Source organism: Poromitra crassiceps, assembly GCF_964638095.1.
Source record: "Poromitra crassiceps genome assembly, chromosome: 28".
NCBI lineage: Eukaryota > Metazoa > Chordata > Actinopteri > Beryciformes > Melamphaidae > Poromitra > Poromitra crassiceps.
In genome coordinates, this window is record NC_139651.1 from 7,066,061 (window position 1) to 7,091,574 (window position 25,514).

The 25,514-nt window shown below is 43.6% G+C and overlaps 1 protein-coding gene across 1 annotated transcript in view; it reads right to left on the reverse strand.

Moving 5' to 3' along the window:
* slc6a2 (solute carrier family 6 member 2) overlaps nt 1-23,853 on the reverse strand; it is a 38,477-nt gene extending 14,624 nt beyond the window's left edge. The window contains exons 1-7 of the mRNA XM_083662380.1: nt 23,750-23,853; nt 22,893-23,365; nt 18,448-18,579; nt 15,862-16,099; nt 5,147-5,285; nt 3,239-3,373; nt 800-903 (exon numbers count right to left, since the gene is read on the reverse strand). Of these exons, the coding sequence (XP_083518506.1) occupies nt 800-903; nt 3,239-3,373; nt 5,147-5,285; nt 15,862-16,099; nt 18,448-18,579; nt 22,893-23,190 (1,046 nt within the window). The 5' untranslated portion in view covers nt 23,191-23,365; nt 23,750-23,853. The remainder of the gene's footprint in view (nt 1-799; nt 904-3,238; nt 3,374-5,146; nt 5,286-15,861; nt 16,100-18,447; nt 18,580-22,892; nt 23,366-23,749) is intronic.
* Between the last annotated feature and the right edge of the window lie 1,661 nt (nt 23,854-25,514).

Consider the following 25,514-nt stretch of genomic DNA (forward strand, 5'->3'; position numbering starts at 1 on the left):
ATTGGCTGACAAAATGAACAAGGTCAACGTGACCTGGGCTACTTCCTGGGCTGATGCAGAGGAAACCTCTTCATCAAGTCTTTTCTTCCCCTTCTTTAGTCTTTTTGCACCAGAAATTCGACACTATCTATCTCATAGACATTCAGAATCGCTCTATCAAGGGTGCGTGTGGTCCACTGGGTAATATAGCACCAGGATAGGTCAAAGTGCTGTATTGCCAGCAGCATCTGCCTCCCAGAGTACTGCTGCGTCCTATTAATGTGGAAAGAGATTAGCAGAGCTCACAACAACCTCACAGCCTGCTATCTCCAAGCGAGAGCAGTGCTATGACAGAAGAGTAAACACACAGCCTTTGGTACCCTGTCTGGCTGGCCTGCACCGTATCTAACCTGTTAACACCTGGCCAGAGGGGTCAGCTGGATAGATTGCATCTTGATCCAGTTAATCACAGGAAGAGAGACTGCATTAAGAAACATGAGGAGGCTATATTATGGTAAATGGCCTGCATTTATATAGCGCTTTTATCCAAAGCGCTTTAGAATCAGTAGGTACATTCACCCATTCACACACCGATGGCGGCAGGCTGCCACGCAGGGTGCTGCCTGGCACACCATCAGGAGCAATTTGGGGTTCAGTATCTTGCCCAAGGACACTTCGACATGCAGACTGGAGGAGGCGGGAATCGAACCACCGACCTCTTTTATCCAAAGATATATATTGCTCTGGGCTTTATTGTTGGGCTTTTCAAGCGAGCGAACGTCACATTGTTTGAAGTTGAAACAGTGTGAGGCCTTTTTACCTGTAGCAGTTGTTGTCAAATTTATTGTAGCTGGCAAATGCGATGAGCACACCGAAGCCTGCGCCCAGTGAGTAGAAGATCTGGGTGGCAGCATCGATCCACACCTAGACAAGAGCAAAGGGTGACAGCTTCAATAAGGGGGGGGGGGGGGGGGGGGGGGGGCAATAGCTGCAACTACGTATACGCACACATGCATCCACGCATTCATGCAATCAGAGCCAGCAGATACAGGAGCAACCGCTACAAGCTCTCCTTCCTCCCCACCTCGATTGCACTTCTTCACAAACAGCCTGCTCTTCCCCCCAGGCTGTAGAAACCCATAGTTTGTAGGTGGAGGCACTTTAAGTAGGAACGGTAATCTTAGCCCCATGTTTTACCTTCCTATTTTATTTCTTTTACTTTTCATTTGATCTTATTTTAATGTTTTATTCTTTTATTCTGTTACTCTTTTATTCTTTTATCCATTATCCCGCTGCTGGTTGTACTGTTTATTGTTGATTTTATATTCTTTTACCTTCGGGTATGTATGATTGAAACAAATTGTGCAATAGGGCTGTGCAATTTAATGTCTCAGTTGGCATCTCCCCACTGTGTCTTAGTGCAATGCTGTGTCTGTCCTGTTTGTGTTTACTTGTGTTTTTGTAACACAGGATGTGGCTATGCGCACTTTTTGCCCAAGACAAATTTCCCTTCTGGGACCATAAAGTTGATCTCATCTCATCATCTCATCAATCCCTTCTTCCCTGCAAATTTTCTACTACTACTACTCCGCCTCATTTGAAAAACTCAGACAGAGCCTTCGCTATTGCTGCCCCAATCCTCTGGAATTCCCGACCCGTTGAGATCCGAAACTCTGACACACTCACTTCACTTCCTTCAAAAAACCAACTCAAATCCCACCTTTTCAAGAAAGCCTACAATATCTGATTTCTACCTCCACCATCCTCTTTCATTTTGTAACCCCTATATTTGTATTTGTTCTGTATCTGTGTGCGTTTATGTTATTCTGTATGTAAAGCGTCTTTGGGTACCTAGAGAAGCGCTATATACTGTAAGTCGTATGATTGATGGTGCCCAGCCCGTATGGGCTTATGAGACACGACAAAAACAGATACAAAACTGTGGTTTACAATACTTCATCTTCCATATTTCAGAATGCAAGATAACAAAGAAAAGGACACACGGTGTCATATAGAAAAATAGAACATATTCATATGTATTATTATTACTACTATTATTATTATTATTATTATAAATTTGCCCCGCCCCCTTTTAGCTAATTAGCATGAGCACAAACACACGTTTACACACACACACACGCACACACACGCACACACACACACACACACACACACACACACACACACACACACACACACACACACACACACACACACTTGATCTCCATGCCAAATTTCAAAACCTGTGGCCAACCAGCCAACCGACAGAGTGAGCTATATAGCTGCTGGTCGCAGCTAAAAAAGGATGCTCTTATGCTCAAATTCTACACAGAGGATCTAAGAGGCCATTTACAACTGGCATTAACATGTGGTTTCTGCCATCAGATTGCAATCAGATTGCAGAAATGGTTGTCCTCTCAATCCGCATAAAGTTGGTGTATCCAGATTGAGAGGACACGTTGCATTTACACTTGTGTTCAATGTGTACACACAATGCATCCCTGACCACCTCCGGAGCTGGTTTGGCCGATCAGATTGCAATCCTTCCTCAATGCGTTTTGGGCGTGTTTACACCTGTCATTTCAAGTGATAAAACACAATCTGATTGCAATCTGATCACAGAAAACGCATGTTAGCGCCAGGTGTAAATGGCCTCTCAGGTGCTTAGAATGGACATTTCCGAAACAGCTTGACAGCTTTACCCTAATTACACATCAGCTTTTGGCTCTTCTTTGATCTTAATACCTAGAAAGTATGTTCATTTGGCACTCACACTATATATGTTCTGAAGGGTCAAAACAGTTTGTTGTATGTGTATCCTACTGCTCTCAACGCTCTCTTGCATCTCTTAAATCATGAAAAACAAGGAATCGTGGTGGTGATGTGTTGGTTGTCAGTCTGTCAAAATGAAAACCCCAGTCAGTTTCCTTTGGAGACCTTTTGCTTGCAGCTCCAAACACCTAGTAGGCATTTGGAGCTGGCACCTCTTTGCAGAGCAGCACACACTGTGGGCTGTGGCAGGGGAGGGTCCTCGGGACCAAACGATGTCAATCCAAACTGATAAATAATCAGGGTAATACTACGCATAGCTGAAGTTAGCTACCAGAATTTCTTTTTTTTCATCCCTCTTCTTCTGTTTTTTTCCCCCCATCGGGCCGTCGCGCCTCCCCTGAAGCTCTCTCACGCCCCCCAGGGGAGGCGCGCCTCACAGTTTGAAAACTGCTGCTCTAGTCTAGACCAACAAGCCCCCGTCTCTAACCTTGGGGTTGTGGAGCTGTTTGAGGTCAATGGAGAGGTAGGCCCTGATGCCGTCCATGGCCCCTGGTAGAGTGATGCCTCGGATCAGCAGCACAAACAGGACCACGTAGGGCATGGTGGCTGTGATGTACACCACCTGAACAAACACACGCGCACACACGCGCACATACACACACACAGAATACGTAAATGGGTAAATGGCCAATACTGTATCGTAACAAAAATAAGTCATATTGCCCTTTTCTTATTCTGCCTTTGTATCACTAGATACACACTCAGACACAGGACATCATGGCCGACAGCTTATCATAACAAAACATTTCCTATTCCCCTTAACGGATTCCACCACTCCACGAAACGGTTGTGTCTTACACTAACATAGCATGCCAAAATCCTGACAAAGCACACAAAACACAAGCACCCCTACTCGTGATTTTTTGGGGTCTATTTCTCATATTGCTGTGTTTTATATTGCATTTCATCTGGCTCTATTTATTTATTTATTTATTTATTTATTTATGTATATATATGTATATATATATATATATATATATATATATATATATATATATATATATATATATATATATATATATATATAAGCAATATAGCATGAGAGCCAGTGTGTTGTGGCAAATATATCCCGCTGATCAGCTGTTATCCCACGAGGCCGCACGGTTTCCAAGTATGATAATATAATAATAATAATAATACTATAAGTCCGACTGCCATGGCATTCTGATAGAGTCAGTTGAAACACTACTGTAAGGCGGGACCGCAAGAACGTGCGGGTGATTTGATTGGATCGTTCTGGAGACTGAAGTTGACATTGGCCAATCCTGGCGCTTGCTGATAAGCTGAGAGCTTTCTGGAAAGCCCGACACGCAGCTCGAGCGCAGCGCTGCATTCTCAGCGCTTGCTGAGAAGCTGAGAGCTTTCTGCAAAGCCCGACACCAACTAACGTTACGGGGTTGAATGCGGGGTTAAATGCGGGGTTAACAGCCTTTTTTTTGCAAAGAAGACATTCTTGTACAAAACATAATTTTCTGCAAAGTATTAGTAAAGTTATAAGCGAAGATCGATTCACAAGGATCTGACAGCTGTCTCCACCATTTGTTTTTTCTACATTGTCATTTGAGGTAACCAAAGCCTTTTAGTAAGAGAGTTGCCATGGCAACTCAATAACCCATGGCCATGGGTTATGAGAGTGGGTTACGGGATTTATACAATGGCTGTGAACCAATCAGATTGCTTGATTTGAGAGAGCCGTTTTATAAATATATATATACACATGTTTGTGTGTGTGTGTGTGTGTGTGTGTGTGTGTGTGTGTGTGTGTGTGTGTGTGTGTGTGTGTGTGTGTGTGTGTGTGTGTGTGAGGGAGAAGCACTTTGTAACTGTGCGCTTGAAAAAGTGCTATATAAATAAAGCTTCACTTACAGAGAAAGAGAGCACGCCTGGGCACAAAACACTCATCTATTGGTAACCGTGGTGACTAATGACACAATTCCCTTTACGGTCGCTACATTGCTTGAATGCAAGCAGCTATACGAAAGTCAAATAATTCTATATATATATGACGATACAAAAATGCAGCGCAGAAAGATGTATCGTGATGTATCGTGATATTAACTCCATGTAGTCTGACGTCGTTTCCATTCTAGCAAGTCAATGCCATTGCTAGAAAGATTTGTGGCTCAGAAATCGACATACATCTGCACAGTCATACTTGATATATGTACAATCTCCAGTATGCTTTGCATTGTATGTGAGAGCATAATATCCCTGTATTATAGTTGGAATATGAAAGTGATTTGGATTCTGATTCTCCTTCAAAAGGAGAAAATAACTGGAGAAAAACAAAAGACGTGTTGGTGTGGTGATGGGTGATGCCAGGTCAGTTCAGCACCTTGCCTGAAGACTTGACCCCCTTCCACAGGCTGAAGTAGAGGATGAAGACCACCGCCACCAGACACAGGGACAGCTGCCAGCGAGGCGTGCCCAGGTCCCCGATGCCCTGACTGTCGTGCAGATGCAACACACCCCGCCTGCAGAAGACCACACACACCGTCACGATTCAAAAAACAATCACAAATGTGGGGAACACAAAATACATTTCAGACAGAAGTATTTCAAAGCTAACACACTTGCATTGCTACATAACATCATGTGATGGGTTTTTAGCTGACAAATAGCACGGCAAGAGAGAGACAACATGCCTGTCAGATTAGCTGTCCGACAAGAAAATAAGACTGGGTCAGAACCTAATATAATGGGCGGTGTGTGATGTGCTCTTTTTATTATTATTTTATTATTATTATACTGCAAGTTGCTCTGCACAGCCCAAGATAGCATTATTAAGGAGAACACCCCCCCCCCACACACACACACACACGCACACGCACACGCACACACGCACACACACGCACACACACAGATTAAAAAAAGTAAAATGTTACAGTAAGCAACTTTCTGAGCAGCCAATAACGACTTTCCTTGGTAAAGAGTTGGTAACACTGCGGGTCAGCTATATACTACTGTAGGTTAAAGAGTTGGTAACATAGGACGAATCAGCGTGACGTCACTTGCCACCCAAAAATGCGTAACCCCGCGGCAGTTAACGCGAGTATGAGTTGTGCCAAACAAACGTTAATATCTCAAAAAGTGTACATCACATCGCTTATATTTTGACATTCTGAGTGAGAGCAGAATCAGCTCAAGAGTTTGATGTATAATAATATGCATGTCGTGTTAAAGTTGTGCGAACTGTCGAAGTTTTTAAATTGTAAACACGGTCAGCCGGCTAGAGTCAGACACTCAAACTCAGGCTCCATAGGGTTCCATTGCCGTTGCCACCCAGTGACGCGGTTTGTTTACCAGAATGCTGCTCGGCTGATCCCTCGTATACTACTGTAGGTTTACCCAGAGCCGTATAATAGAAGAGTTCCGACATCTCCATTCACTCCAATGGACCAGTTTTTTTTTCCAGGAAGTAGAAAGTGGAACTCTTGAGTAAAAGAAGCAGCACTGTCCAGTTGCAGCAAAATAGACAGTTTGTGTTGTACTCTGAAAGGGTTTTTCCCCCCTTGAATCAAATTGTACATTATCAGCTTTATTTTAGCATGCAAAAGTAGCGCAAGACCCATTCCTGGCTGTTCATTGGCTAATGAGTCTCGCATTTTGGTCCTCCGCTGACGCCACTCTCTTACTAGAGGACACTAGGTTTACCTATTCTTGTTAATTTTTATTTTTTGGGGTTATGGCAGGTTATTTTCCCTGGTCATCGTTTAACAGTTCATTGTGTTTTTGTCTTGTGGGCCCACCCAGGTTATACTTGGCTGGGTATTAGACTCAACAGATCAGCCCACGCTGCAGGATCGTGAGGTGGAGAATGTGTCAGGAGGTGGACTGGACCAGAAGCCCTTTAAGGACAGCCAGGCATAAACACATACCACCATAAACATCTCCCTTTTCTGTCGACTCTGTAGAAGTGATTCTTGTAGTATGAAGAAGTAAGTGCGTCTTTTAAGAGAAGACCGCGTGTCTTCTCTTACAAGAACTTTATGTCAAAACACAACATCGAGTGAATAAACATTACAATGGGGCCAAACCCTATAACTCCCCTGATGTGAGCATTAAATTATACATGACTTTAAAGACAGAAGTGGAAATTTGATCTAAAAGCCAAAGGATGGAGAGGTTGGATCGTACAGCCATGGGATTTGACCCGAGGTAACCTCTCCTTCTCTTTCTCTCTCTCTCTCTCTCTCTCTCTCTCTCTCTCTCTCTCTCTCTCTCTCTCTCTCTCTGAGACAAAGAGTGTATACAGTACACACACTGCTTTGACTGAAATATTTTGGCAGTCAATGAATCAATAAAAACCTCCATTCCCCCAGTGGCGGAATAGCTACTGTCAGATGAGGGTTCGCGTTCAAAGTTTCAAGTGTTTTATCATCACATAAATAACCAAGGGGGGCCTTAATGGCGTTTCTTCCTTACTGTCACGGGTTCGGTTCTACGAAGAAATAGGCTCGTGTCTAGATGAACTTTGACCACCAACATCTAATCAGTTCATCCTCGAGTCCGAGTGGATGTTTGCACCAGATCTGAAGAAATCCCCTCCTGAGATACCGCGTCATGAGGTCACAGTGACCTTGAAATGTGACCACCAGAATCTAATCGGTTCATCCTTGATTCCAAGTGGACGCTTGAGCCAAATTTGAAGAAATTCTGTCAAGGCGTTCATAAATGTACTGTATGTACTGATCGTGGAGATCTGTCCCTCCAGCTGAAGCCTCTTCTAATAGGCAAAGAGGAATCCTACAGGATCCAACAGCAACGAGACATCAGGGACAAGATGTGATCTTTCCCTCTCAGATGTGTCTCCAAAGCACAAAAACACTACGCAAAGGAGTGCATTTTATAGGCATATCACGCAATACCACTTTTGCACTTTTGTTCCCGCGTTGTGGGTTGAGAGGCTCTGCATCTGGATCTGATACTCAGGATGCTTACACAAGAGTGTGTGACAAAAAACAACTTCAGTCGCACAGAAACTATGTTCAGTCCCAGCTGGACCATGGGATCTGACTGGGAGACTGTCTTCGGCATCGCATTTAATTACCTTGGGCTGATAATATATTCAAAGCGAGATGGTCCGGAGGGACGCAGATATAAGAGTGAAGAAGTATGTTCTTGTCCTCCGAATTATCGGCCCGGACGTCAAGGGTCGACGTTGTGATGCCCCCAAGGGCCTCCTTGTGCACGATCACCTGATAGTGCGCTGCCAGTAAATGCGCCCCCAAAACATCAATCCATATCCCTTTGGCCCAGTTACTCTAAACATAATCACTCTTATCTGTACTCCCTGCGCTGTTTATTCTGCTATCCCAACACTCCATGTTGCTGCTCGATCGGTATCTGTGCACTGTAGGCTGGCTGGCACACCACCGCATGCAACCTGGGCTTGACGTTGGTTACAGAGTGGGAAACAGGGCAGATAATAAATAAATAAAATAAACCAAAAAAAAAAAAAAATGAATGCAGACTTGAACCTCTTGACCAGGGGTGCCCAATACGTCGATCGCGATCGACCGGTCGATCGCGAAGGTAGTGTGGTTGATCGCGTGGCATTGAGGTAAGAAAAAAAAAAAAAAAAAAAATTTTTTTTTTTTTTTTTTTTTACTGTTTTCCCACTGTTTCCACTGTTTTTCCACTGTTTTTCCACTGTTTCCACTGTTTTTCCACTGTTTTTCCACGGTTCCACTGTTTTCCACTGTATACTCAGTGTATATATATATAAATAAATATGTTTGGTAGATCACTTTGACTTGGTCATTTTAAAAGTAGCTCCCAAGCTGAAAAAGTGTGGGCACCCCTGCTCTTGACTATCAAAACACAGCTGATGGGATTTCTCTAATACCAATTATTTTCCTCCTTGTTATTTGAAAAGTAAATCCTTTCAAGAAAAGATGTTAAATTGGGTGTGAGATTGAAGTGAAGGCAAAGCCAATCTTCTTTGAGTCTATAATGCAATTAGATCTTTTTAATGAAGGCCATTTGTCAAGTCCAGTTATGCCTGACGTTAAGGCGGGTCTGGTTGCTTAAGGATGTGGGATCCAGGTTTGTGTGCTGAGGAGACAAGTTGTTACTGTTACTGTATCTGGGATGTATATAGAGACACTGCATGAAATAGGCCACGCCCATCACGGGGGAAAAGCTCCGTTCATTTCCACACAGCAGCGTCATTTTCCTTGAATTAAACGTAGCTAAAAGCTGTTGTGTGGTGGGGCTGCGCAGACAACAAATGTAAAAAATCGCCAGTTAAAGTTTGTTTGTACTCCCGAGGAAAACAAGGAAGCCATTGAGAATTGGCGACAAGAAAAATGTGGATCTAGCTGTCAAGAAGTAAGTTAGAGTGTTCATCTTCCGTATATACGATCTTTTTGTGCAACACGCAAAACCATGCACGTGACATAGGAGAACGCCAGGATTGGAGGGGGGGGTTCTGTTTTCCCCCGTCTTGGGGCGTGGTTTCTGAATGATGACGCGTAACGCAGTGTCTCTACAGTATGTAACCCGATTTAAATGTTGCAACAACAACAACAGAAAGTATGCCACGACTTTCCATGGAAGTATATCAGACCATCAGGTATAGATCATGCAGCTTGGCTCAAAGTGAACCATTTTTGGCTGTCCTCAAAGAGCCTCGTCCATGTCACAATCACATCTTCCAAACAAAACCAGTCACATGTTATTCACTTTCATCATAAAATCAGAAAGTGAAGCCATCTGGAAGTTAAATCCACATCTATTGTATTATGTGTTATGTTGAAGTCATACCAGCTTGTTTCATCCCAGAATATTCAATGGAACATAGACTGCAGGAAGGACAATATTGAAAAGAAAGTTTTGAGAGTCTGTAACTTCCTCCAAAATGCTAGTGGTAATATACTGTACAGCTATTGGCTCCCTGTCTTTTCTTATCAACAGATGCCCAATGGTATGCTGTGATGATCTGTTATGTGTTTCAATTGTGATTTTAATGTTTGCTTTTTATTGTTTATTGTTGGCTACTAACTGTTAACATGTATCGTGGCTTTGTTTATAGTGACAGCACCAATCTATAAAAACAGGTGGGGAAGGGGAAAAAAAAGATTTATTTTTATTTCTATAGAATGATAATGTGGAGACAAGTGTCAAAATTGACATTTTACTCAAATTAGTAGCTGGCACTGAAAATGAATGTCACTGTGTAAAATGCGTTTCTCCGGAAAGCTCGGATAACGATGCCACTACTGCTACACATGAATCACAAATAATACAGCTTTATAGCTATAGGATAGGATAGCTAGGTCATATTCATCCCAGTCTATTGTTTCTTATGTGCTGACTCTGCGATGCGATTGAAATATTTCCACAAGTTACCACAAAGGGCATGATGACATGAAACAAAGATCGATAGCAACCCAGTTAGCCCAGTGAGCCACCAGGACGCCTAAAAAGAAACACGTTTCTTCTTCTTTTATTGTGCTGCTCAACCGCCTTTCTTGCTTGGGTGAAGCTAATCATGCAGATCTGCTTCTGCCGCGCTGCGCTGCCCCCACTGGCAATCTAAACTGCTCCACAGATTGCACGGGACAAACTAGGGGATTTTATGCAGCACTCATGGGTCAATATTATCTTGTCGAGTCCAGACATGACTTCACCAGTAGCGTCACATGACTTCACCAGCAGCGATGGTGAAGTCAAGGGGGGATGGGTGGGGAGAGATTTCCAGGGTGGAGACTCTGGAGACGATGCAGCGTGGGCGCACTTTTTTGGGGGGGGGTTGTTGTGAGTGACTCACAACTCATGTTAAACTCATGCCACGTCATCCACATCATCAGTGGGGTGGGTATGACATCACTTTGACGATTGTGGGGCAAGACATGACATCATCAGGGGTTATGACATCATCCTTAGCGTTTGCTCAGTGGTTTCCAGTTGACCCTTGCACCGCTTGTCTGCTGACCTCGTCTCTGTCAGGGATTGGCTGTTTACAGCGTCGCCCCCTCCTGGTCATAGCAGGGCCTCCTCAGTCAAAAGGCCTCAGGTATGTCTGGGGTTGACCATGACTGTTGAGCTGAACAAAGCAGAGAGAGATCTGCCCCCAAATCAGACAGGCGAGCTGCTTTGATGGCGACCACAGGCAGCTTAGAGCCATCATCTTCTCCATCTCCTCTCCCCACAGTGTGGCCGTCACCACTTTGCCAGTGGTGTCCATCAAGTGGAGGGCTCTCTTGGATACTTCTCTGCTGCTCTTAGTGGCGATACGGCAAACCTCCTCTGCACTCTTACACACTCCAATCACATCGATGGCGGCATCCTCGTCTCTGTTCTCCCGCTCGACGACGGGCACAAAGTCACACCGCATGGTGGGAATGCCCTGGGCTGTCACCGCAGAGGGCGCGGCGGAGCTATTAGCATGGAGCGCCATTTCGCAATCATTCTTCACAGCGTTGTGTGCACTCCTTCAACATGGCCTTACTGATGGAGTAGTACACCTTGCCTTGCTCCACTACATGTCTCCCCCACACACACCTAAAGATTTTCAAATCCTTGAAGATGATAAAAACCTTGAGAGTCCACGCACACACCTCACGACAGAGATAACAATCTTGGACCGCACGCACGATAACTACCGTTCAGACGCACGCACCCCCACACACTTGACGATTACGCCGAAGAGCATGCGTTGTCAGTGGCACCTGCTCTGTGGACCAGGACAGGAGCAGGACAGGAGAGAACTCCATAATGACTGTTCTCACAGGCCAGTTTGCAGGCTAGATTGCAGGGCAATCATACTAGCAATGATACTAGTAGACTGATATGTGGCAACCAGAGCTATGTGCTGAACAGAGGCATGACAGGACAAGTGGAGTGGAGAGTGTGAGATTGACAACGGTGATCAACGTTAAAAGCTTGGGGCACTTTTGTTTTTTCCTTTTAAGATGAAAGTAAAAAAAAAAAAAAAAAGTCTACTCAACTACTCAAAGAATATTAATATTTAGAAATATTCTGGAAATACACGACAGGCAACGTTCATACGTCAATAAACTGGAGTTGGCCCTGGAACCCTGTCTCCAGTTTCAGACACAGACTGCCACTTCTATTCCCTGTTGTTGGTTCCAATAATATGACAAAGTGATGGGGGATTAATATTAAGAACGACATGCACACACATGATGAATGAATGGAGGGTTGTAGTCCACCTGGAATCAATAGTACTACTCACACTCATATTACTGAACATGGTATTTTCTGCTGTTTGAGCAATCTTCCATTACTTTCCTCAAAGCCTGTGATGAATTATGATACACACATTAACTATATAACTATAACTATATAACTGTATATATATGTATATATATATATATATATATGTATATGTGTGTGTGTGTGTGTGTGTGTGTGTGTGTGTGTGTGTGTGTGTGTGTGTGTGTGTGTGTGTATATTTGTGTATATATGTGTGTGTATGTGACACACATATGTGAAACAGGTACAGTATGTATGTGTCTCTTATTATGGACTGAAGTAGATTGGGAAACTGATTGGACACTAACTGATTTTGGACAGTGAATGAAAATGCTCAATTGACCTGTGAGGAGCTTGTCTTGTTTGTATGCTCTTAGGTTGTTTTTGTTTTGTTTCTTTGTAAGGTTACAGTACATGTTTCTACAACAGCATGAGTGAATACTGGATTCTGATTGGCTAGCAACAGTGGTAAATAGGCCAACAATCTACAGTTCGGCTCCAACCGCAGTATCACTCCGCTCCCTGATGAATGAAGAACACCTGTGCTGACTCCGCCCACTGTTAGCCTGTCAGTCTACAAATCTCTAACAAGGAAATGTCCGATTTCGTAGTAACGTTTGATTTACTGGGTGGATTGAGTTTTGAGCAGTGGTTAGATGAAGATGAAGGTGAAGTGAACAAAGAACGACATGGTGAAATTGGGGAGAGAGAACTGGCTGAGCTTGAGTTGTCACGGAGTGAACCTGGGACTGTCAATGGAACTATATTCTGTGGCGGAAGGATAAATGTATTCTGAAACCAGTAATGATTGTAAATAAATGAATTGAATGTTACAATTGTGTATTTTTTATATTATGTGGTAGCTATTTTCGCCAAGTGCCATAAACCCTGTACCAGTGGTAAATGTGGCCACAACCCCCTTCCTCGAGTGGTAAATTTCTTAAATTTTCATTGTGTATGTTGTGTGTTATGATGTAAGTTGTATGTTGCATTGTCACCATGTAAAGTCTGTTTTGTGGACCCCAGGAAGAATAGCTGCAGTTTTGCTGTAGCTAATGGGGATCCAAATAAAACTTAAACTTAAACTTAAACTCTCAAGGACGAAGCATTAAGGTAAAGGCAGAACTTTACAACTACGGGTAAAGTGCAGTGAGACCTGGTTTACTCATCTCTCGCATCACTATTAGTTTTGTGTAGTGTCCTCTAGAGAGAGAGTGGCATCAGCGGAGGACCAAAATGCGTGACTCATTAGCCAATGAACAGCCAGGAAGGGGTCTCGCGCTACTTTTGAATGCTAAAATAAAGCTGATAATGTACAATTTGATTCTAAAAAAATAAAATCGTACTTTCAAAGTACAATACAAACATTTTGCTGCAACTCGACAGCGCTGCTTAATCCGGGACCTTACTTCCTGGAACTCTTGAGAGTAAAAAAAAAACGGGTCCATTGGAGTGAATGGAGATGTCGCGACTCTTCTATATACACGTCTCTGGTTTTGAGGGGTTTGATGAGAGAGAGAGAGCTGAAGGGAATCCAGGGCTATAGATTAAATACTGTAAACATGCAAGACACATCAATGCAGCACAGAGCTATAATGGAAAAGGAACTTTTGATGTGCTCAATTGTTGCCTGTGACGCACGCTGTGTGATTTGTTCGTAGCCCCACTCTTAGCATATCAGCCCCTTGTATTGTCCCATTCATCCCCCAGACTTCCTCTGATTGACTGTGCAGCACACAGTCAATCTGCACACGAGCAGAGGCAGAATGGGCTCTCTTTGAAGTGCAAACGGATGTGGCATTTTTTCATGCACTTCAAACACTGCATAATTTGAGCTTCTTATATACAGACGCTGCATAAAATAGGCCACGCCCATCACGAGGGAAAGCTCTCCATTCACCTCCATACAAAAGCTGTTGTGTGGTGGGGCTGCGCAGACAACAAATGTGGATCTAGCTGCTCAAGGAAGTAAGTTGGAGTGTTCATCTTCCGTATATACGATCTTTGTGTGCGACACATGAGATAGGAGAACGCCAGGATTGGGGGGGGGGGCAGTTTTTGTTTCCCCCCTGTTTTGGGCGTGGTTTCTGAATGATGACGCGCTCCGCACTGTCTCTATACTGTACGTGGCTTTTATAATGCAAACATTATGGGTGGACGACCGAACAATTTTGGGGTGAGCCACCTACACGGATGCTGTTTGGGTGGGCTTATACAAACTGTATTGACAGTATTCCCAAAACTGGGAAGCATCGCTTCCATGTGGAAGTGTCTGTTGTTGACTCAGCCAAATTCACTCACTGTGGCAGACTGTAACAAAACAAACCTCTACAAATAGACAATCACAATAAACCAAAGTCCAAAAATAGAGAGGCTTACTCATTACGTTTACATGCATAGCAAATACTTTGATCTCTAGTCTCTACTATCAATACAGTAATTAAAATATATAAACTGTAGAATCTAGTTATGCTACAATGATTAAGGTCAATGTGTTGTGACACTTATCCAAAATACCTCGCCTCGATCATTTCTATAAATAGTGTCCCTGTTTTAGATGAAACCTTCGTGTCTTAAATTGCAGCACTACATGTATCGCAACAAGGTTATATTGGGAGCAACGGAAATATTAAGATAGCAGTATGATTGCAATTGTTTTTTGTCATACTTAGTTACTTTTTTTGCAAAATAAATCTCTGTGGATAAGAGCATCCGCTTAAAATGTAAAATGAGTTAGTCTCTCAAGCCAGACTGTCTCTTCAACATTCTGAACCCTTGAACAAGTAGATATTCTTGAATTCTTTTCCCCTGCAAATCTCCCACTTCTCCCTCAAACTGTGATGTTCTTCTCTCTGTGAGGTTCAGCTGACACATTTTTCCAAAGGTGGCAAACATTTTCTATCGTCTACAGAGGTTGCCACCTCGTTCATTTTGATTCCTCCTTGCCCTCCGACCATTTGACTGGGTGGTGATGGTGGTGGTGGTGGTGATGGAGGTTGAGGCGGGACAGGATTTAATTCTCCTCATTGGCTGGCATGCGTGCAAATTCAGTGCGTGAATCCGAAGTAGGCAAATGGAGGCCACTAGGCGGAGCTAGTGAGAAATATAACATGCCTATTCACCTTATGTAGCCACGCCCAGTTGACCCGGTTGTGTGGTCGTGTCATGACTTCCGGCTAAAAAATAAAATAAAATAAAATGGCTGGCTGCTCCAATATCATCTAACTCTGAATTCACTAATAATTTGGCCAATTGTATGTAACATACCAAATAAAAGCAAACGGCAATGTCTTAAGAATGCAACGCCATGTAACTGGCTCGTTAAGTCTCGCATTCCAGGGAATTACGTTACTGCTGGAAAGTGCTCGTCATTGTCGACGATAACGTTATCCGACCTGGCTAAGAGTGGATACTCGCTTGCCTCGCTGTGTACCGAGCTCAAAGTAGTAGGCTACGTTCTTTATTTTACCCCCTGCACTGTCCGCGACAAAAACAACTCTCTTATTTTGCGCCGTGACCGCCGGAAGTGTTAACAGGACCGGAAGAATTTGGCCCACTGTAAGGTCTGAACATAAGGTGAACAGCATTGTCAGTGTATGTGTGTGTCTGTGTATTTGAGTTTGAGTTTGAGTTTATGTGTGTGTGTGTGTGTGTGTGTGTGTGTGTGTGTGTGTGTGTGTGTGTGTGTGTGTGTGTGTGTGTGTGTGTGTGTGTGTGTGTGTGTGTGTGTGTGTGTGTGTGTGTGTGTGTGTGCGTGCGCGCGCGTGCGTGCGTGCGTGCGTGCGTGCGTGCGTGTGTGTGTGCATCTGTTTTGGGGAAATCACTCACTCGTAGTACTCGGCCGCCGGCGTATTCTTGTACTTGGCGTAGGACGTCCCGTTGCCCAGGAAGGAGCCGTTGATGAACTTTGGGTCGGTGCAGTTCTCACTGTTCCAGACGTTGTTACAGTGGAACCAGGGCAGCTCTCTTCTCATGGAGGAGAACAGGTAGTGGAGGGACCAGGCGATGATGACGTTGTAGTAGAAGCCCACATACAGTGCTATGAGGATGACCGTGTAGCCCACACCTGAGGAGCACAGGCGTGTTAGCGACGGAGAACAAAGGTGACGCTGTGAATTGTTGCTATGCTGTTTATTGCAACGGTATTCATTAGTAAATGTTATATAATGTATAAATTAGCAAATGTTTTTGTACAATTTATACTGCTATAACATCTAAACACAACACTGTGTAGTTTCTACACCAGCAGGTTATTATTCTACAGTAGCAATAGAATGGTCCCGTTTTTTGAGTCCTAAAACTCTGAAGTGAGTTATCGCGCATGTTTGGGCCGTGGGTTCCCCCGGCTGAAAAGTGGTTCTGATTTGAATCGGGCTTTCCGGTTAAAAGCCTGGAATAATGTCTGTGTAAGACAAGCCCGTTAAGAACGTTTCTGAGATCAAATAAAGCATGGAACGTCCAATTTGTGAAGTTTGAAGGTTTTGGATGTCCTAATGAAGTCAGTTGCTAACAAACTTATCTCTGATGTGTTTCATCCCACGCAACGGGATCTCTGTACCAGAACTTACTGTACTGTAGCTACTGTGACTTATCTATTACAATGTAAGCTCTCAGTATGCATCATAGCATCTTATAAAACCACTGTAACCATCGCTTTCATTTAGAAGAAAATGTATTCCCTGCCCATTGTGCAAGTGGCCTTCTCTTCCTCTTGTGAGACCATTAAATCATATTAAACGAGCCGAGTCTCTGACTCAAGTACTCTTACTTTAATTTATTCTGTATCAAATAAGTGAAAAGTTATGGTGGATGAGCAAATTTTATTATTCAAATGTTTTTATTGGTTTTTCAAAGCACTCCGTTCTCCAAATTAACACAGACAGAACAGGACAAAACAAAAACAAACCCACAACAATACCAACACTACTCAATAAATCAAAACCAATACAATTAAATTCAATTAAACCAGTCAGGACAAGAACACAAATACATACACAAGGTACAATTGACGAATAAACAAAACAAAACAAAATGTAGGATAGGATGGGGGGGGGGGGGGGGGGGGGAAGCAGCTACTCTTCTATAACCTGTGGGAACTCCGTCTCGAAGTAGGCAGAAACGGTTGCCAGATCTTAAGGTACCTCTGGGTGGAGCCTCGGGCAGTGTGTTTAAGCTGTTCTAGTTTGAGATGGGACATTACCTCTTCTACCCAGCGCTTGTGGGATGGTGCCCTAACCTTCTTCCAGCTGAAGAGTATTAGACGTCTAGCCAGTAATGTAGAGAATGCTATAGCTTCAGCTTGGTGAGTTGGAATTGATGTCTCCTGTGGGACTACACCAAACAGAGCTGTCAATGGATTGGGATCAATGACTCTGTCGCACATAGACGAAAATGTGTTAAATACACCTGTCCAGAGTGGGGTCAGTTTGGGGCAGATGAGCAAATTTGAACATGCCCTTGTGTTTTGTCAGGTGCACACATTATCTGATCTCGTGACGTGTAATAAGTTATATATCTCTTCCTGCCATGCCCAACCTCCCATCCCCAAGATAACAGAATATAGAGAAACAGTAATATAAGGGAGTTTCATAAATCACATTAACTGACATGTTAAGCAAATAGAGACTTTGTGCATTCAACACTTAATTAAATACGGAGTTTTGCAACAGAACACTTCTAAAACTTTTCACTCACAAAGGTTGTCCTAACTAAACTTTTAACAAATGATTGATAATGAATGTGCTACCATCAGCAATTGAACAGCAATTTACATTCTGTTCATATTTTGAATTGATGGACTTGCAAAGTGAATTGACCCCAGCCTCGTGATTCAGCGTACCGTGGCCACTAGCATGTCTCCGTGTGGGGGCCAGCTCATCTCTGTGTGGCATTTGAAAAAGGGGAAAGGTTGCAGGACCAATCAGAGAGAGGTCGGAAAAGCATGGATATGGTGCAACCAAGCAAAGGGAGATGGTGACAGGAAGTGAGTAGCTACAGGTGACACTCGTGAACCTGCCAAGGGGAGAGAGGACAGTCGAGGTGGGATGAAATGGAAGGGCGCCACCCAAGGGCCAAAGGTGAGAAGGACAGGCAGAGGTGATGAGACGTGCATCTATCTGTGCGCGTGTGTGTGTGTGTGTGTGTGTGTGTGTGTGTGTGTGTGTGTGTGCGTGTGTGTGTGTTTGTGTTTGTGTTGACGTGCATCTATCTGTGCGTGTGTGTGTGTGTGTGTGTGTGTGTGTGTGTGTGTGTGTGTGCATGTGTGTGTGTGTGTGTGTGTTTGTGTTGACGTGCATCTATCTGTGCGTGTGTGCGTGTGTGTGTGTGTGTGTGTGTGTGTGTGTGTGTGTGTGTGTGTGTGTGTGTGTGTCTGTGTGTGTGTGTGTGTGTGTGTGTGTGTGTGTTGCAGCTCACCTTTAAAAGCAGGGCATATTTTCCAGACTGTAGCTGCTCCTTCCCTGTTGTATTGGCCCAAGGCAAGTTCCATGTAGAACAATGGCATCCCCGCAATGACCAAGAACAGAATGTAGGGGATCAGAAAGGCACCTGGAGAGAGAGAGAGAGAGAGGAAGAAATACATGACACTCATCATCCAGAGCATGGGGCTTTTGGCATGCTTTGCTCAGTATGGGGTCTTATAAGGTGCTACTATCACATCATTATTGAGATCAATTATTATTATTTGAGGCGAAACCCATAGTTAGTCGATGTGTTCCCTAATCTGACGTGTAATCGTGTAGCCTGCCTGATAGAGAGCTCGAGTAGTGAGACCAGGTGCACAGAGAGGAAAAAGCAGCCGGGAACTTTTGTTATTCTATAGGAAGAACAACACACGCAGGAATGCTCAGCTATTTCCATGCCGATGGCATAGTTGCACATCAGTCAACAAGGAAATGGCCTGTCATAATTGAATTGTCCACGGTATTGTTCATGACAAATGCCCTAATATATGGGGTATACATTTTGCCAGGGGTCAAACAGAGTATGACAGCCCTGTGATTAAAGAGATAGTTCGAACTACATGCAGTAGAATGCAGCCTCATCAGTGATGGTATGACATCATTGATGACATCATCAGTGATGTCACTATGACATCACCAGTTGCCCCCCAAACGCTCAAGTGACATCACTGATGACATCTCTTATGACATCATCAATGATTTATGACATCACTGATGACATCATCAGTGGAACAAAAATGTTAACAGAGAACAGATATATCATCATCAGTCAGTATATAAATGGGAGCTGGGGCTTTGTCTGTCTGTTTGTTTCTCTGTTTATCTGTCCCACTGTGATGTCATAAATCCCACTGTGACATCATCAGTGATGTCATAAATTCCAGTGTCTACTGGACTACTGACTACTTACCTTACAGAGTAATTGTTTATTTGTTTAAGCTTGTGCTCATACGTGAGTTTATAAGAAGGTGTTTGTAGAAACACTGCAGAGTAATGAGTGTTCTTTCCTTATTGTTTGAGTTTTGTGTTTACACATGGTTTTATAAGGAAATGTGGAAATAAGAGACACAGAGTAATGTTTATGGTTTTAGGTTTTATGCTTGAAACTGTCATTGTGTCAAAACTGTTTTTGTTGTCCTTTAGTCTTCACGGTGTCCCAAACGGTGTTACCACACATGATTGAGCAATCTTCATCACTTCCTCAAACCTCAATCGAAGAATAAATATTAAAAGTGGACATCAGTATGAATCATTAATAACCAGGAGTAGCTACAGATACCCTGTTTTGAGCTGAAAACTAGCCAGGTGCCCCACATCACATCTTATTCTTGGAGCAACATGGCGACAATGCAGATTTCAGCAGGGTGTAAATGACCCTGTTCACACCCAGCAGACAGCTCTGACCCTGTTCACACCCAGCAGACAGCTCTGACCCTGTTCACACTCAGCAGACAGCTCTGACCCTGTTCACACTCAGCAGACAGCTCTGACCCTGTTCACACTCAGCAGACAACTCTGACCCTGTTCACACCCAGCAGACAGCTCTGACCCTGTTCACACCCAGCAGACAGCTCTGACCCTGTTCACACCCAGCAGACAGCTCTGACCCTGTTCACACTCAGCAGACAGCTCTGACCCTGTTCACACCCAGCAGACAGCTCTGACCCTGTTCACACCCAGCACACAGCTCTGACCCTGTTCACACTCAGCTCTGACCCTGTTCACACCCAGCACACAGCTCTGACCCTGTTCACACTCAGCAGACAGCTCTGACCCTGTTCACACTCAGCTCTGACCCTGTTCACACCCAGCAGACAGCTCTGACCCTGTTCACACTCAGCAGACAGCTCTGACCCTGTTCACACTCAGCACACAGCTCTGACCCTGTTCACACTCAGCACACAGCTCTGACCCTGTTCACACTCAGCAGACAGCTCTATCTACTCTCCTGACCCTGTTCACACTCAGCAGGCAGCTCTGACCCTGTTCACACTCAGCAGACAGCTCTGACCCTGTTCACACTCAGCAGACAGCTCTATCTACTCTCCTGACCCTGTTCACACTCAGCAGACAGCTCTATCTGCTTTCCTGACACTGTCGGCCTCAATTTCTCCAAACTGGAACCACAGCGGCTCCATTCTACAGCATGTAGTAACACTGACTGTCGGCAAGTGCAGTACCTCATACAACCTCACATAAAAAAAAATCCAAACTATCCCTTTAAACAACCCTTTGGTTAGGCTACAGTTCCACAACAGGACAGTTCCCCTCTTCAATAGTTTATACGTTTAAAATAAGTCCTGGTTGGTAGGCAATCAATAACTTCTTGTATTTGGACTTTGATTGACTGAGTGACAAGCCCGGTCACTCACTGATTTTCATCAAAGGATTTATCATCAAAACAAGCTTGGATTCTTTTAATTTGTTTGAGAACACAGTGTAATGTCAAAGTAATCTATATACTATCTATCGGTCTGTGTGGGAACGCTCACAAAATGTTACTACAGCTGGCGTGCGAGACTAGACGGTGGGGGAAAAACCCCCCATATATCTCAATGGGCTGACTCACGAAAGGACGGTGATGCAGCTCTACACTACAGGATTGGGGATTCTAGAGCAGGTACATAGACGTCTGTCTATGTAAATGCTAACTATGCTGAATGGGGAGAACGGGAGGATTTCCCCCGTGCTGAACCGATTGACCACGCGTCTATGACGAGACACCGTCTGAATGTATAATTCCAAGACCGTCTGTCTGTCTGTCCTTCGTGTATCTCAAGAATCGTTGGTCGGATGGACTTCAAACTCGGGGATTGTGCTCAGGGGGACCCGACGGAGCGCACATAGCGCCACCTACTGGCAACACAAAAAACAGTTTATCTCGAGAACGTTCATCCGATCGACTTCAAACTTGGGGAGTGTGCTGCTGGGAACCCGACGTACTGCAGTGCCGAATTTTGTGCAATTCGACATAGCGCCACCTACTGGCAACACAAAAAGCTGTTTATCTCGAGAACCCTTCATCTGATCGACTTCAAACTTGGGAAATGTGCTGCTGGGCACTCGACATAGTGCACTTGGCTGTTGTATCCTGTGTGTATGTATATGTTCATGTTTTTATGGCTGCAGTGTGGGCGTAAGCCCAAGGCAAATTTCCCATGCGTGGGACAATAAAGTTAATCTTGAGTCTTGAATCTTGAGTGCCGAATTCTGTACAATTCGACATAGCGCCACCTATTGGCAACACAGAAAGTGGTTTATGTCGAGAACCGTGAGTCCGATCGACTTCAAACTTGGCGGGTGCGCTGCTGGGAACCAGATAAATAGCAGTTTTAAATTTTGTGCAATTTGACCAATAAGATCATGGCTTTCACGTATCTCCAGGACTGTCTGTCCGATCGACTTCGAACTGGGGAACGGGCACTGCACAAGTAAATATCATTTATATTTATTAAATTATACTTTGACACGTGTTCCTGTTTGGTAACTATTTGTACAGTAGGTCTATTTTCAAAAGCAGCTTTTCATGAACTGAATAATGAATCATTTGCTTAGAGATCCTGAAACTTACCAGTCATCTTGGTCTGAAAAAGGTTGCAGGGCAAACCTTTCAGTGGTGGTTTTGCTATGTAGGCTACATGACTTCAACAGAATGAGGCATTTCATTCATCATGTATGGTATGTTAAAGGAACACTCTGCCCATTTTCAACCAGCTTTGTATCATTAGAACATCAGTAGTATATCAGAAAACTGTAAACTGTTTTGAAGTCTGTCATTTAATTTGACAGTTATTGAGTGTTAAAGTGTGGACCAGTGACATCACTGGTCCACACTAACTCAAATTAATAACTCATTAACTCAAATCAACTCTCAATAACTGTCAAACTAGATGAATGATGAATAGTTTCACAGTTATTGAGAGTTGATTTGAGTTAATGAGTTATTAATTTGAGTTAGTGTGGACCAGTGATGTCACTGGTCCACACTTTAACACTCAATAACTGTCAAATTCAATGACAGACTTCAAAACAGTTTACAGTTTTCTGATATACTACTGATGTTCTAATGATACAAAGCTGGTTGAAAATTGGTGGAGTGTTCCTTTAACTAAAATGACAGGATCAAAATAACTGCAATTGGCACATTACTAGCAACACAAAAATAGCAGTGCTGCTTCATTTAGAAGGCTGCAAAAGGAGGAATTGACTTATCTTGAAACGTTTGAAACTAAAAATAGAAACTTGCTGGTCCTTCAGGCACAACACAGAACACCCCTAACAAACACAAAATCATTAAAACATTATGCTACCGTATGGATTTCGTGTGTCTGTAAATAATCAATAGTTAATGATTTTCTTAGGGGGGGGAGGAAAGAAAGAACGTTTAGGTGCACTCACCTCCTCCATTTTTGTAGCACAGGTAAGGAAATCTCCAAACATTGGCCAGGTCCACTGCGAAGCCAATGACCGACAGCAGAAAGTCTATTTTCTTGCCCCAAGTTTCCCGTTCTTCCTCGGAGGAGAACCCGGGAGGACCAGCGCCGGGGGTGGGAATGATGGAGGAACTGGTGTACTGGACGCCATTCTGGTCCTTCACCAGTATCAGTTCTACCTCTTTTTTCTCCACGTTGTCATTGCACTGTTTCAGCGGGGCCACCGACGAGAGCTTATGTTCTGGCAGAACCTGGATGTTCATCTTCTCTGCGGTGCGTCCGAAGCCCACGCCGGCCCGGTGCTCTCACGGACCCCGAGGAATTGGCAAGGGTGATGTCGGTGTTGCTGAGTTTGAACAGTGGTAAATCCCACTGGCAAACCCCGCATGAGCGGCTGTTCTCCCCGGAAAATACAGCCGACACCTCCGCATACATGAGCTGAAGAGGGAGAAAGAGAAACAAGTTTGGAGAGGTTTGGGCGATGTGCGTAAAGTTTCCATGAATAGAATTTACGCACAAAGATAAATGTTTTGTTATGGTGTTAGAAGGGAGATGGGTTACATTTTCCTTCTTAATCACACAGACCTGACATATAGCACTGACGTGTTAAAAATGAAACATTCTATCTGTAATGTGCGCTAAGCAGGTGCCGAGTGAACGGCTACTCCAGAGCGAACTTCTCACGTCACTGCGCGCCTGGAGCGCATTCTGTCCTTTAGTAGTAGGCTATAATTTAAAAAATCTACAAATAATCATTGAAGTAAATAGTTGCATGTGTCATCGTTGCTAAAGTCGTGGAGTCGTAAAGGCATAAGTCCATACTTGTAATTCTAGGGACACTTCTCCATGACCCGCCGCTGCTGTTGTCCAGATGTGTCTGAGGGAAGACTGCCCATTCTGATGGAACTTGAAGACTCGCCTTCTCCAGCATAGACATATAAATGTGAGTTTTCAAACCAGCAGCTTCCTCTCTCTCTCTCTCTCTTCCACGTGATATTTTATAATTGAACACTTGCCGACTTGTCGTTTTTCTGAGTTGAGTGTTCTGCTCCTGACTTCACATTGGAAAACCACAGATGAATGCATGGAACATGAAACAAATCAAATATTCAATGCAGAACAGCTTGATGGCATATCGTTGTAGGCATGTTTGTTTATTTATTTATTTATTTATTTATTTATTTATTTATTTATTTATTTATTTATTTATTTATTTATTTATTTATTTATTTATTTATTCTCTTTTCGAGGGTTTTACAAGACAGGTGGCCAGAAACACACGATGGACTAACAAACATAACAGATTGAAAAATAATGCAGATAGGCTAATGTAAATAAATTGCATACTAAAGTAATACAGAAGAAATTTGACATACATCAGTGTGGAGTGGACCTATATACGCCCATGTTAGCAGCACTATAGCCTATAGTCAGTAGTCTGACTCACTGGAAGCAGGCTGCGGGGATAAGGGCCCTTTCTCAATACCAAGAATGCATTCTTGGAGAATGTTCTTGCTAGTCGTTCTTGGAAAGAATTAACTCGCTAGGTCACAAGCACACATGTGGCAGTTTGAGAGATGCCTTCTTGAGGGTATTGCGCAATAACAGCGCAGAGGCCGCCAGCAGTACTACACACATAAAAAGCTCAGCTGATGCCAAAGACAATGGTTCTGAAAATTGTGTGTAAAAGAAAAATCCACTCCCTTCAAGCTCTGCTATTGGCTCCGACCATTTCAGTCGGAGCAAGCTCTGCCATTGGTTCCAACCATTTCAGTCGGAGCGAGCTCTGCCATTGGCTCCAACCATTTCAGTCGGAGCGAGCTCATTGGCTCCAACCATTTAAATCGGAGCGAGCTCATTGGCTCCAACCATTTCAGTCGGAGCGAGCTCTGCCATTGGCTCCAACCATTTCAGTTGGAGCAAGGAAAATCCATTTCCGATCCCTGCGTGTCGCTCTCAAAGGCCTTTGCCGCTGTGAAACAACAACGCTAGCAAGCAAGCTAGCAACCTACACGCTAAATGGCAAGTTTTGATGAAGATTTGAATTGTGCAATAAAGCAGGCCTGCTTGGTACTTTCGATGGATGGTTGTAAAGATAACAGAGCCTTTTTGGCTATACCAGAGTGAGAGAAAGAGCAGCCAGTCTCTCTCTCCTGCGCTGGTACAGTGCGAAACGGAGATAGTCTGGCACGTGAGACTTGCACTATACAGTAGCCTACATATAGCCTAGGCTACATCCTAGAGTTGCAAACACGTGAGAATAACAAAAATTATTTAAAGGGGTTTGGTCGTGTGTTTAGATGAGAAGAGTGTGAGAGAAAAATGATTGATTGATTGCTACTTGAAATATTAATAATATAATATAATTAGAAATAAAATATAATAAATTAATGCCTATTTATTTACATGGAAGATTTAAGATGAAACATGAAATATTCTTAAAGAGCAGTTCAAGGCCAGTCATTTCATAAAGGATAGGAAAGGAGCCCAGATTTGGTCATCTTAGCCATTTTGGCAAGTACATCAGTCACAGGTGTTTTTGCAGTACAGTGTTTAGGTATTAATGCTTGAATTGCACATAGCCTAG